The sequence below is a fragment of the Oncorhynchus keta genome, chromosome 31 (genome assembly GCF_023373465.1).
Source record: "Oncorhynchus keta strain PuntledgeMale-10-30-2019 chromosome 31, Oket_V2, whole genome shotgun sequence".
Classification (NCBI taxonomy): domain Eukaryota; kingdom Metazoa; phylum Chordata; class Actinopteri; order Salmoniformes; family Salmonidae; genus Oncorhynchus; species Oncorhynchus keta.
In genome coordinates, this window is record NC_068451.1 from 11,174,057 (window position 1) to 11,188,813 (window position 14,757).

At 39.4% G+C, this 14,757-nt stretch overlaps 2 protein-coding genes across 3 annotated transcripts; one reads left to right on the plus strand and one right to left on the minus strand.

Moving 5' to 3' along the window:
• Positions 1-627: 627 nt before the first annotated feature.
• On the minus strand, positions 628-2,376 carry LOC118364406 (type-4 ice-structuring protein LS-12-like). The gene is made up of 4 exons (XM_035745922.2): positions 2,240-2,376; positions 1,801-1,869; positions 1,388-1,505; positions 628-1,051 (listed from the first exon to the last, which is right to left on the minus strand). Exons 2-4 carry the CDS (start codon positions 1,844-1,846, stop codon positions 778-780), a joined length of 438 nt encoding a protein of 145 aa, XP_035601815.1. The 5' UTR covers positions 1,847-1,869; positions 2,240-2,376; the 3' UTR covers positions 628-777.
• A 2,438-nt stretch (positions 2,377-4,814) lies between these two features.
• Positions 4,815-8,588, plus strand: rbm8a (RNA binding motif protein 8A). 2 transcript variants are annotated; one of them, XM_035745920.2, is made up of 6 exons: positions 4,815-4,974; positions 5,847-5,906; positions 6,049-6,126; positions 6,326-6,462; positions 7,586-7,722; positions 8,043-8,588. In XM_035745920.2, the coding sequence occupies exons 1-6, from the start codon at positions 4,908-4,910 to the stop codon at positions 8,089-8,091; spliced, it is 528 nt and encodes a 175-aa protein (XP_035601813.1). In that variant the 5' UTR covers positions 4,815-4,907; the 3' UTR covers positions 8,092-8,588. The 2 variants fall into 2 exon arrangements, with proteins under 2 accessions (XP_035601813.1, XP_035601814.1); XM_035745921.2 differs by having other exon boundaries at positions 4,871-4,968.
• The last annotated feature ends 6,169 nt before the right edge of the window (positions 8,589-14,757 follow it).

The window sequence follows — 14,757 nt, forward strand, 5'->3', positions numbered from 1 at the left end:
TTACAAAAAAAAGTAGTTCCAGCTAAAATTATATAATCATATTACAGATACATTTGAAAAACTAGATGATTACTCCTTGGATTACTTGCTTGCGAATCATTTTTTTTTTTTTACCCTTTTACTGTTCTCAATGACATTCAATTCAGCCTTGAAAAAAGGCGCAAATTTAGCTTGTTCCACCTGAGCGAGTCTGACCATGAATCAGAGACCACAATGATGACATACCAAATGCGTTTGATGGATCGTTTTTGTCTTCTAATGCCTCTTCAGGGGAAAGTAATACGATTACATTACTGAGTATGGGTAATCCAAAATTACAGATTTTTTTTTTTTTTCTTACAGGTAACAGTAACGGATTATGTAACGGATTATATTTAGTAAGTAACCTACCCAACTCTGCTTATAGGCTATATGATAGAGTGGCCCAAAGGTCAGTATATCAAAAACAAATATTGACTTGCATTCCAATAAGCACTTCCCATCAAATTCCACCCAGAAATGTATCTAATTTCAACCCCATAATTTGACTTTGAACCTTCAATAGATTACACAGCAGTACACGGTGCATTCATTTAATCTGCAATGTGCCCATATGAACCATAGAGAAAACAATCACAGACAAAATGGTCACCTTTCAAGCCCTTTATTGGTGATGTCAAGAGAAGGAGTGAGGTAGACTTGACGCAGGTGAAACAGACAGAGGGGAGATGGTTTTTCCTTTCTATGGTCTGGGCTGAACCAAAAGTGAACCCAAGCTATGGGGATGTTACGTTAGTTTTACTGGGGGGGGAGGAGAGCCTTGGTTTGGTCAACCACGGTCTGGAAGAGCTGCTCCATCTGGGCCTGCAAGTCATCAGCCAGAGGCTTGAACTGGGCCTGCATCTTGTCGACCAGAGGCATGAACTGGGCCTGCAGTTTATCAGCCATGGGACGCACTTGCTCCTCAATGTCACTGACAAAGGATTTCATCTGCTCCTGGATCTTCTCAGCATGCTCCTGGATCTTGTCGGTCAGAGGCGTGATTTGAGTCTTACCCTCCTCCAGGTAACCCCTATGGGTAAAGAGACACACTTAGAGAGACGTTTTCCAACAGCTGTAAGCTCAGGGAGCAAGCTAGCTTTAAAGCCGACTCTATGGTACTGATGTGAAAACAGACATGTTTTAAAAGGTAATATCCCTGTCAAGTACAATGTTACGAATAAATGAAATGAATAGTAACAATTTGAATTAGTGATCTATTTAGAATGATATCTTAAACGTGAAGAGATTCAACTCCATACAGAGTTGATGGTACTTATTTTGTTGATCTGCAATAAAAATCCCCCCTCAAGAGAAGTATTCTATTATATTAAATTCTATTGGAAGAGTGTTGTGGTCAGTGACGTACTGAGTCTGGCTGATCAGCTCATGAGACTTCACTTTCTCAATGGCGTCCTGGAAGTACTTGGTGAGAGTCTCGATCTCAGCAGGGATGTCACGCTTCACCAGGGAACTGGACTCACAGCCTGTCATACACACATACAGAAAACCCACTTAGTTACACACACACTCACTACACACACAGTATTGTGTTCAGTCAGAAAACAAGGATGGATGTAGTTATGATTGAAGAGGTTATAGATGAGCAGAGGAGTAAAAGGCTTGATTTTCAAATACATATTTATCCTCTGAATTACCTGGTTTAGCAGTTATGCGTTACTCAATTACTATTCATGAGTAGTATTAGGTATAAATGCAGATTACGATAGAAAGTCAAAGATTTTTCTTTGTTGCGGAACAATTTGTGTAATGAATTCTTACCAATGGCCAGCACAACAACAAGGGCAGCGACGATAGAGAATTTCATGATTGCTAATGGGCAAGGTGGATCTACAGGAGAGGAGACAAGAGGATTAGGACGACAACAGGGAGTTTCAGATGCAACATTGTACACTACATGGCAATTGACACTCTAAGATATTCTATTCACTTTCAGAATTTGCACTTATCCTGGTGAAACCAGGTAAATGTGATGAAACTTACCACATTAAGATCTCAGTAGGAATTGGTATCATATTTAACCGTGTAGTCATAATGAAAACTTTACAGTACTTAGATGTATCTCTCTTGAGGCTACTACTAACAAAAAGACACACTCAACACTCTTTATACACACAATAAATATGAGGCTACACTTTTAAGCGTTAAACCAATATACTGAGACATTGGGATCAGACAGAGAAAACCATGGAAGACTTACCTTTACTTCTAGGGGCTCTTGGACCTAACGGTACCTTGTGTCTGGGGCCAAGGGGTTTTATGGCTCCTGCTGGAGAAAAGGGGCCTGGCACAAATCTTATTGGCTACTACATGTAAGGAAGTGAACTGAGGTGGAATGTGCAAATGTGTAGTGTTGGCTGATGAACCTTGATGTGTTGCCTGTCACAATAATGACACAAAGTCCAAATGTGTGTATTGATTGGGTTCGAGATTCGTGCTTGCACCACATTTAAAACACATAATACTGATTGAATAAAAAAGTTACATTCAATCCAACCTATCCTGTCATCCCTTCATTGTGTAGGCTTAACGCAATCATTAATAGATTAGTTGTTTCTTGAAAAAAAATGTAAAGATGCCCATTTTTTAAAATGATTTGGGTATGCATTTTAGGTTACCCTCGTCTTTTAATTTGGGTTCAACTATACGGCAGTTGGAAGTTGCATCATTTTGTTTTCCCCCCTCATTCATTTGTTTCCAATGTTTTGAGGTTTTATCAACTCGTTTTCTAAATGATTGGCAGAGCTAGCATTTTTATAGAAAAATAACATTGGTTTTGGGGCAGTAACTCCCAGCAACACAAATGAGAAAAGCTTGGTATTGTGCGTGTTAACCAGGGTTGAGGTCCATTCGAATTGAAGGAAGTACATTCTAGTCTGGCTGATAAAGTAAACTGAAATTACAATTCAATAATTGGAAAAGGGCATCTGTTGTCAATGAGTTCTCAATCATCTGAAAAGGGGATGCTATTTATGTCAAAAGTTTTGGAAATGTTCAATTCAAATAACTTCCTGAATAGCTAGTCTTTATTACACAGCCATGAAACACACATTTCTTAGAAAAACACTGATAGTAACATGATTGATAACGCCTTTTCTACTTTACAGGTCGGACATCCCTTAGAACAGTAATATCTGTCTATCAGCGATTGCCTCACTGCACATTACCACTGTTACAGTTCCAGGCAGAAACAGAGGGCCTCAGATAAACCCATCACAACTTCAACTGACACACACACACACACACACACACACACACACACACACACACACACACACACACACACACACACACACACACACACACACACACACACACACACACACACACACACACACACACACACACACACACGGTATGTAACATGATGCATTTAAAGTTAGGTAAAAGGTGTGTTTAGGTAGATTTGTAAAATTACATTTGTAAGTTGATGAGGTCTGGTAGATGCATTGTTTGTATATGAACTTGCTATTCCTGAGGACATCTATTTCGGTTATAATGTGAAACTAATGGGAATTGCATTTTATGCGTTTTATAGTTTGGCTTAGGTCGGTTGGAGTCAGCAAAAGAGCAAACATTTCCTGTTCAGTTGATAGATTGAGAACAGAGATATTGGTATGTGCTTCAATAGTTGCATGCTATAGTTTAACGTGGACAACGTCCAGATTTTTCTGTACTGTTGGATTATCTTTCTCTATTGGGTAACCTAAGGTAATGATGACACATTATCATTCGTACATACAGCAAGAATGATCCTCTTTGATATAAAGACAATCTTAAATGTAACACATTGGAAATATATAAGATATACTGTATATAAATTGCACATTGCATGAATGAATATGAATAGAAAGAACCATAATTAAAAAATGTAATATGACTTCATTCATTATTTTGCATCTCTCCAAGCAATGCAATTATCTCAGGAAATTAGATTGGCTGGACCAGAGATCCCAATGTGAAATAGTTCACATGTGCCCAAGATGTTGACTGAACAATTTGTCATAAATATCACCCTCCTCCAACTCGTGGATAAAGTCATTTTTGTATTTCCAAGTTCTTTCATTATTTTTTTCAATCTCTGCATCTTTCTTTGTATGAAGTTTATGATTCACTTAAGGGAATGCAATGTTTAGCTAATTCTGCACAGTGCAGACAAAGAAAAGACAGCAGTCACTGCGTAGGCTGATGTGAAAAGATTGTGCTGAGATTGGTAGTTTCAGCAACGTTCTTACAGAAAGGCACAGCCTATTTTGTTGAGGAAGATCTCTCTCTAGGTTATTTTGAATTTTTTTGCTGACCTTTTCCCAAGATGTTGTGATGTGTGTTGTGCTGTCCCTGCTCCGGCCTACATGTCAACGCATTTACATTTAAGTAATTCAGCAGATGCTCTTATCCAGAGCGATTTACAGGAGCAATTAGGGTTAAATGCCTTGCTCAAGGGCATATCGACATATTTTTTTCAGCTTGTCAGCTCGGTTACTGCTGGCCCAATGATCTTAACTGCTAGGCTACCTGACATTTGCATCTATGAAATTCAACTACTAAATATAAACTAACTGACAAATATAAGCTAACTGACAAATAATTCAGTGGGACCAATACATACCCATACCCATATATTAATGTATTCATTCAGTTTTCATTATTTCACATTTCCAAATATATATTGGATTCTATTTATATTATTTCTATGCCGTTTCTGACAACCGGGGTGTATTCATTAGTAGTATTCCACTGCAAAACGTTTAGCAACAGACGAAACGTTTTGAAATCGGAATCCAACTAATGAATACAGACCAGGCAGGGATACTTCCCGGATATCGTCTACGTTCACGCGCATTAGCGCAAAAACAGGAGCTAACAACATGGCTGACGTACTAGATCTTCATGAAGCGGGAGGCGAGGACTTTGCTATGGATGAGGATGGTGATGGTAAAATTGATGAAACAGTATTTATGTGTTGTTGTTTTTTGCTTACTATGGACTCGCTAAAAATGCGTATTTTGGGAATTTTCGGCTAACTGAGTGAATAGTATCCGCAAATCGTGGATGCGTGTTGCCTGTTGGGCCTTGCAGCCATTCAAACATGCTAGTTGGCTAATGTATTGTTGTTAATAACTTTTTGAATTGTGCCTATTTCGTTTAGAAAATATTTGTTAGCCAGCGAATATGTATATTTGCCACTCATTTTACACCCATAACAGAACTGGCATTGTTAAAATATGGCGATTAGGTTGTGAACTAACGCGTTACAAGCTATCTGGCTAACGTAACTAACACCAAGGTAGCTATGTAGACCATACATTTGTTTGTAAACTACGAGGTCAATGTTAATAACTCGCAAATTACATAGTCAGCCTTTATTGTGTCGACTATTGTAAATTGATGGCGATTAGCGTGTGCGCTAACGAACGTTAGAAAGTTAACGCTAGATTTACCTCTCGCTACACCAATCCAAAGATTAACGTATCATAACTACTGTTAATAACGTTAGCTAACACCCTTTCGATTTATGTGACCAATCTACTTTAGCAAACGTTACTACACCAAGCTAGCTAATTAATTTGTTTGTAAACCGTGGGGTCACGGTTTACAAACGTTAGCTATTATTATTACTATTAAACGTTAGCTATTATTATTACTATTAAACGTTAGCTATTATATATTTTTTTCTGTATAGTTACTGTAGCTAGCTAGCTGTCTTTTACTAACGCGTTAGGCTATTTATTAGTTATACTCTAGGTAAGTCAGTAGTTATCATTTTCAGTTCACTAATGTGTGTCTGTAATGTCTTCATTCCCCAGACAGCATCCACAAGTTAAAAGAGAAGGCAAAGAGGAGAAAGGGTCGAGGTTTTGGTTCAGGTGAGTTAGCACTGCAGTTCTGACTCCTAACCTGGCTGTATTCTGCTTCTCCAATTTTTCAATAGTATATGGACAGTGTACAATTATGTTTTAGGTGGCATGCATGATGCAATTTCTTCCCTTTGTTCTCTTGCTGTGCTAGAGGAGGGAGCAAGGTCCAGAGTGAGAGAGGACTATGATACCGTGGAGCAGGATGGAGATGAGCCAGGTCCTCAGAGATGTAAGTGCCATGATGAACCTAAGGTGGACAGTCACTTCTGAATGGGGTGTTGATTTGTGGTTTGTACATTGTCCAAGTTTCAAATGCTCATTCCAATATGAGTTTAATTTAAATATTGTGTTTATAAGCAGGTGGTAGCCCCAGTTAACCATAGAGGCAGTTATTTAACACGGACATGTTTGTCCTTTGATTCTCTCAGCTGTGGAGGGTTGGATCCTTTTTGTGACTGGGGTACATGAAGAGGCCACTGAGGAGGACATCCACGACAAGTTTGCAGAGTTTGGAGAGATCAAGAACCTACATCTGAACCTGGACCGAAGAACAGGTTACCTCAAGGTTAGGCCCAATTCCCATATCTACACAGCACATTTTAAATTAGGATTTGTTGCTTGGCCAGTTTTGACAGGATTAATTTGCCTGGCTAGTATTGTAAATTTCATAATTGTGTAATCTGTTGTGCAATGCTCTTTTAAGCCACAAGATGGCAACAATACACTGGACATGGACAAATGACAATGGGCCTTTTGTGACTTTGCAGCTGAGCAGACATTAAAATGATGCAGTGGTGTAAAATATTTTTTGGGGGTTGTCTCTTTATATTTTTGACAACTTTTATTCCACTACATTCTTAAAGAAAATATGTACTTTTTACTCCCATTTTTCTTGACACCAAAAAGTATTTGTTACATTTTGGATGCTCAAGCGGGACAGAATTATGGTCCAATTCACGCAGCTATCAATAGTAACACGTTGTCATCCCTACTGACTCTGATCTGGCAAACTCACTAAACACAAATACTGCATTTGTAAATGAAGTCTGAGTGTTGGAGTGTGCCCCTGAGTGAAAAAAACTAAATAATTGTGCAGCTTGGTAAGGAATTTGAATTTTACCCCATGTATGACAATTGAGTACCTTTTTTCCCCCCACCACTGTACATTTAAAACAAGTTACTTTTTTTTACTTGTCATTTTCTATTAAAGTATTTTTACTTTTACCCAAGTATGATAATTGAGTGCTTTTCCACCACTGGAATTAGCATTCCAACAATATCTGTACCATCATTAACTGGTTACTAAGTAGTGTGGTTGGACTATAGCAGGGCAACACTTCCTGTAGCTGCTCATCTCAATGTCAAGGCATCACATGTTCAGGGAATCCAATGGGCTGCCTTAGCATTAGCTACCTAGCACGACTACGCAAAAGCCTGTTTAATTAAGAACTAGCTGTATTTCGATCACACCAATCTGCCATTTTACGTTATGGGATAATTAGGAATACAGTGACACCTACCATGTCTGTATTGCAGTATGTTTTCCTGTGCTTTATAGTCTGGGTTCAGAGGTGCTCGTATTGACCTGCGACAGTTGCGACAAGAAGGGGAAGCCCTTTCGTTGTAATATGGCTATTTTTTGACTTTCATCACTGACTCTTGTATTTGCTCATCAACCCTTTTCACAGGGTTATGCGCTGGTGGAGTATGAGACATACAAAGAAGCCCAGGCAGCCATGGAAGGGTTGAATGGCCAGGACATGATGGGCCAGCCTATCAGTGTGGACTGGGGCTTTGTCAGAGGACCACCCAAGAGCAAGAGGAGGTGAGTGTCATAGAGTGAGCAGTATTCTGCTGTGTGGAGGGTAATTGTAAGGGTTTGGAACTGTGAGAACACTTTAAACAAGAGGGCAAACCCAGAGCTAAGGGCTTCACTTGGTTATCTCCATTTCACATTTTAAGTATAAGATGTGACTCGTTTGGGTCTATATAAAGAGTGGAACAGAATGGGTGCAGTGGCTTAACTTGAATTTTTTTTTTAAACAGATAAATTACTGATTCAAGTGTAGGTTTGTGTGTAAATTTGTAGTCCTGTGTGTTCTAAATGGTTTTGTTGATTTAAAACCTTTTCTCTGTTCCCCACAGGGGTGGTGGACGTAGACGCAGCAGGAGTCCAGACAGGAGACGACGTTGATTCCCTCACATAGCGTAGCCCCAGTTCCGAGCAAGGGCTGTTGTCATCTACTCTTGAAAGGTTTTTTTTATTTTATTACATTTGTGCTTTGTAATAGCGCTAACTTCACTGATGGCTCCATGGCAAATCGGTTTAAATTGCAAATGGTCCTGACAAGTGTGCTTTAGAGACAAAATTATTAGTTGTTCCAGCAAAATGGCAGGGCTGCCATTTTATTTTTTCTGAAACAACGAACACCAAATGCACTATGATCAGTGAAACGTTGTTGCATAAAAAAACTGTTTTTAAGTAGTGGTATGTGTTTTCTTATGGATCTTTCTATTCTGTTTCAAGGTTTAATTTGGTTGTGTTCTGGGCCCTGTTTCCCAAAAGTTCATTGTTATAACCATAGGATCCTTGGTTTTAATGATGAACATACTCTTTACTGTTTTTGGGAAACCAGGCAATTGTGCAGCTTTTTTTTATGTATTACTTGGGAATAAAACATTTTAAGTGGATCGTGTGTGCCATGGTCATTTATGTTATCATGGTAAATGTTTTTTGGGAGTGTGTGTATGCTTACACTGAACAAAAATATAAATGCAACATGTAAAAGTGTTTGTCCCATGTTTCATGATCTGAATTAAAAGATCCCAGAAGGTGTCCATTTGCACAAAAAGCATATCTCTCAAATGTTGTGCACAAATGTTTACATCCCTGTTAGTGGGTGTTTCTCCTTTGCCAAGATAATCCATCCACCTGACAGGTGTGATATATCAAGAAGCTGATTAATCAGCATGATCATTACAGATGCACCTTGTGCTGGGGACAAAGGGCCACTCTGAAATATGCTGTTTTGTCACACAATGTCAAAGGTGTTTCAAGTTGAGGGAGCGTGCAATTGGCATGCTGACTGCAGGAATATCCACCAGAGCTGTTGCCAGATAATTGAATGATAATTTATCTGCCATAAACTCTGTCAAATGTCACTTTAGAGAACTTGGCAGTATGTCCAACCGACCTCAACTGCAGACCACATGTATGGTGTGTTGAGCAGGTTGCTGATGTCAACGTTGTGAACAGAGTGCCCAATGGTGGCGGTATGGGCAGACATAAGCTACGGACAACAAACAATTGCATTTTATCAAAGGCAATTTGAATGCACAGAAATACCGTAACGAGATCCTGCGGCCTATTGTGAGGCCTATTGTCTTTAAAGGTATCTGAACAGATGCATATCTTTATTTCCAGTCATGTGAAATTCATAATTAATGTTTCAATTGACTGATTTCCTTACACAAACTAAGTCATTGATTGTTGAATTTATATTTATAAATGGTGTTTTGAGCCCTGCATTCTGATTGGCTGACCGCTGTGGTATATCTGACCATATACCACAGGTATGACAAAACGTAATGTATTTTTACTGCTCTAATTACATTGGTAACCAGTTCAGAATAGCAATAAGGCACCTCAGGGGTTTGTGGTATATGGCCAATATACCACGGCTAAGGGCTATCTAGGCACTCTGCTTTGTGTCGTGCATAAGAACAGCCCTTATCCGTGGTATATTGACCTTTTTGCCTTTCAATGATGCGCTATCTCTAATGAACCATTGAAACGTACCAACAGAAAAGTACAAAGATCTTTTATAGCCAAGATTCACCCCTCTCAACTTACATGACGAATCACAGATCTTAGGAACTGTTCACAAAGAAACACTTACTTGAGAGAGAGGAGTATCCCATAGCCAGATAGCATTCCTTATAAATTATCGTTCGGTTTGTTCCCTAAAACGAGGTTCCAATCTCGTTCCTGGTACTTCATAGCACAGAAACATTACCTCATCCAAGGCATAACTCAATTGTCAACTCTAGATACTCCCATCTCAAGTAAACCTCCTCTTGACCCCACTCCTGGACAAGCTCACTGAGGGGAGTGAGCCTCTCGGTCATACACTATCCCAGGATAAGCACACAGACATTGTGGAGACAAGTAATTTGTTCCCCATTATTCATGCCATCCCTTCACATGGTTTAAGAATAGGTAAAGACACATTCCCATATGAAGGCAATGTTCCATTCTGTCCTCTTCCCTTTCTGATATTCTGCATAGCACCAGGGACATGTGAAAGACAAGCCTGACCTCTCTGGGCCCCAGGTGACCGAGTCCCCACTTGAAGGACAAGTGCAACTGCCAGCACTATAGTCCAAAGGGATACAGTCTAATGACAAGTATCTCACATAAGCATATTATGCAAATAAAACATCTTAATTATCTATGTTACCCAACTAATTCTGATTAATCCGCTACATTTCCCTCTCAAGGGACTCCGTCCCTTCTGGACAATCAGAACAGTAACGTTACACCTGACTAACAGTAGTTGCAGAGTATATGAATTGTGAAAAAATTACAATCAATATTTAAAAGAAAATAAAGAATCAAATCCCTTCAATGTCAAATACCTTCGCTTACATATAAGCTTTCTCCCTTCTGAAACTAAGTTTACAAACTTTATTCTATATGACAGACTTGCACATGTTTAATCACACAGAAAAATACATTGTTGAGGAAAATAAAAAACATAACATAACATAGAAATGCTCCCTAAATTACAGGAGAACCAGTGTCTAAACACAGGCCTCATCACAACACAAGTCCTCATGTTCAGAATTGGAGTCCTCACTATCAGAGATGTAGACAGGAAGAGAATAGGTCAGGGAAATCATTCATATTCCAAATCATAATTAAAAACCCAACTAATTCTCCAAACCAAAATTTAGAATGACATTGCTCAATGATTCAAATTGGTCTTATCACTCAAAGTAAAAAACTCAATTTTACGCACCGTAGGATAAATAAAAGGGGGTATTTAAGCAGACAATGAAATCTCTTATAATATTCAATGATGACATTTCTCTAAAACAGGCTATAGATGCACCAACAAGTCAGAACAGTTGGCTAAATTATGAAGGGAAAAGGGACCAAATTATTAGGGTGAGGCACATGGGCTACTAACAGCTTACTACACAAAACACACTTTGTATTACTTTCTTATCTACAGTATACATATCTCCCTGGCATATTACATCATTTATGCAGCATCACACAATACATGTTTGGACTCACCTTGTTCTGTTGTGCTCACTTGAACAGGAAGGTGGGGTGGCAGTCTTTCATGGGCAAATTTAGTCATCAAACATTGTCATCAAATTCTGAAATTCTCTGGATTTATGGTGCTTTCAAGACAACAAGGTTGAATCATGACGTCAGTGATCTTCAGGTCAGAGCTCTAGAAAGAGGCCAGATTTCCGACTTGCAATTCGGGGAAAACGTATTTTCCCAGTCTGAGCTCATATTCTTCCATGTTCCCAGTTGTCTTGAACTCACTGAACTCAGAGTTTCTAGTTGTTTTGAGCACAGCAGAAGTCATGCTGGATTAACAGCATGGCCAATGTTGAATGTTTATCATTTTATGCTTGGAAAAGAGATCCTTAAGACCCTTGAGTAACAGGCTAGTCGCTCTGGATAAGAGCGTCTGCTAAATGACTTAAATGTAAATGTAATGTAAATGCTTTGCAATGCTTGCAGTTAGCCACTGATTCCTTCCAAACCACTCATTGTTGAATTTGTGACTTCCAACTTGTTGTGTAATGTTATGTCCAATGGCCAATGAGTACTGATAAGTGTTATCTATAATTTCTCTTCATTATCTCTCTTCATATGACAAGGATTGAAAAGGATTTGCCAGTAGATTGTTGACTTGATTCATGATGACGACTTCTAGCTTGCTAGCTAAGATTTTGAAAATATGACGTTGACATGATCAGTCCAATCAAAGCTATGGTAGATATAACATGATTTGACGTCATTTTATCTGTGGCCAATGACCTTGAGCCTTCTTGGATGGGCACTTCTAATGTAACTCTGGTAGCACCCAAGAGGCTTGACTTTCATGCTCTACCCATAGATTTTGCGTTGACATGTTGTCAGTGACAGGACACTGATCCAATCACTGCACAACTAGAGAACATTACCAACCGCTATGCTCCATTTTGCTGAACTGTGCAGAACTGTGCTAGGCTGAAACACTTGCATTTTTGAGCTGCCTTACTCAAGAAAGCAAAAAAAGAGACCATGTTTGTATGTGGCTTTATTACCTCACCTGCCCTGAATGACAGAATTGTTATGAGACCAGTGGCGACCTATGTTGGACATCTACGGACAGTTCCTTGAACTTCATGGTATAGTTACTGCTCAGAGGTACACTTCTTCTTCTTCTTCTTCTTCATTGGGATTGGGTTGGCAGGTCGCATCCAACTTTTAGGTGCATACACCACCACCTACTGTACTGGAGTGTGAGGCCAGTCACAGCCAACCTACATTAACTTCCGGTAATTCAAAATTGGGAGAAAAGGTAAATAACCCTGCCAACTATTAGCCCTCACTAAAAACAACACCACCCTATTCCAGTACTTAACCCTATATGATCCTACTAGAGGCCAGAACACTACCACTCAACATCCCCTGCAAATCTTCTGCAGTAAAACCTCACAATCCCAAGTTCTTCGCTGCAGCTGCCACCACACAACCTCAATTTTCTGTGACTTATGTTCCAGTTATACAGTACAGTTGACAATCAATGCTATGAATGCTAAGAAATCCACCTTACTGAAGCACATAGTATTCCCAGCCTTCTCTATTGGTCTCTGCATACTCACAGGAATCATTTCAGGATCCCTCACCTTGTACCTATCTTCCTCTACCACTGTTTTCACTGCTCCAGCATACACTTTCTATACTACTCTGACCATGGCAACCTATCTTTCTCTCACCGGACACCTCCGATCTCTAGCCCCATGGGCACCCCGGCAGCTTACACATATTACTTTCTCCACTGATACTACACATTCCTTCATCTCATGACCTCCTGCACACTTCTTACATCTAGGAATCTCCCTCCTACACACTGCTGTAACATGACCATAAGCTTGGCACCTAAAACATTGTAGTATTTTCGGAAATAAAAGCTCTCACGAGATATCACATCCTAACTTCACCTTGTCAGGCAAAGACTCTGCCTCAAAACTCAGCAGGGCAGACATCTTCTGTTTCACCATGCTCCCCACTGGGTCTGCATCACACCAAATGACAGGCGTCACAGACACTAGGAATCTTCCATTAAAGCTGATCTTCCTCAAAACGTAATGCTACCCACGTTATCTCTCTTTGCAACGGCACCCTGCTCTGAAGAGCAAAGCAAGTCACAGTTATTGTCCCTAGTACCGTAGTCCAGTGCGCCCACTCCTTCTGGACGTTAGAAACACAATAAAGTCCACTTCGAGTTACTTTCACCAATTCAAGTCTCCAACCTCTTCTCCACCCAACCTGACACCACATATGGATCAGCTAGAATGCACAGATCCATTCTCTCCACAAATCTCACTCCCACTGGGACAGAATCATCCCTGTCATCATCAGAATGAGGCACGAACTTGGCAGTCCTCACCACAGGTGCTTCACCCTCACTCTTGTCAGGTTCCATCTCTGAGCTACCGGAGCACATATCCCTCTTTTTCCACTTGATGGCAACCTTCCTCACAACATTGCTTCCTTCTACACTCAGTTCATTTCAGCGGTCACCACTGCACCGGCCACCGCATTTAATTAATCCTCACTCTCGTCACTCTCAATTTCCTTCTGTAGCTCTTACAAAAGTTCTGTGTGATCTTCTATTCCATATTCACTCAAAAAATGTGACACCTTTCTCCTTTTTTTCCTTCTCTGCCCACCATCTTCTCCTTCATCAGATCTTCCAGAAGGCTTGTGAAATCCCCCACTCTATATTTACTCATAATATGTTCCACTTTCCTTCTTTTTTTCCCTGTCCACCATCTTACAGGCCATCTCGACTCAGCGCCCGGTGTAAACACTTGTCTTGTCTCAAAATCTTCTGACATGCACTGTCAACTATGAGACCTTATATAGACAGGGGTGTTTCTTTCTAAATCCTGTCCAAACAATTTAATTGGCCACAGGTAGACTCCATTCAAGTTAAAGTGATATCTCAAGGATGATCAAAGGAAATTGGATGCACCTGAGCTCAATTTGGAGTGTCATAGAAAAGGGGTGTGAATACTTATTTAAACGAGATATTAATGTATTTCATTTTCAATATATTTGCAAACATTTCTAAAAACAGGTTTCCACTTTGTCATTTATGGGGTATTGTGTGTACATAGGTGAGAAAAAAACCCATTTCATCCGTTTCGAATTAGTGCAGTGTTTTTGTAAAAAAAAATACTGATTTTATATATCTAATGTAGGTTTTAGTATGTTCAATTCATAAAATGAATACTTTTTTTTGTATATTTAGAGTTCATAAAAAGGGAGATTTTTTTTTTTACAAATATATAGTCATAAAGTATTATAATCACACATATCTTTACTTTTCAACATTACTCTAAAAATATTGAAGATAAATGAAGTGTTAACATTTTAAACAGCTTTACTAGGCTATTGACAATCTGAGCCAAACCCCTGTTTTGAAGAGTTTTGATCATGTACATTACTTTTCCTTCTGCTACAAAAGACCTTTCCCAAATATGTCCTGTTTAGTATGTAGAATACAGTTATCTTATTGCTGAGCGATGGGAGGCTATTTAGGGAGGTGAGACTTTGGCTTTG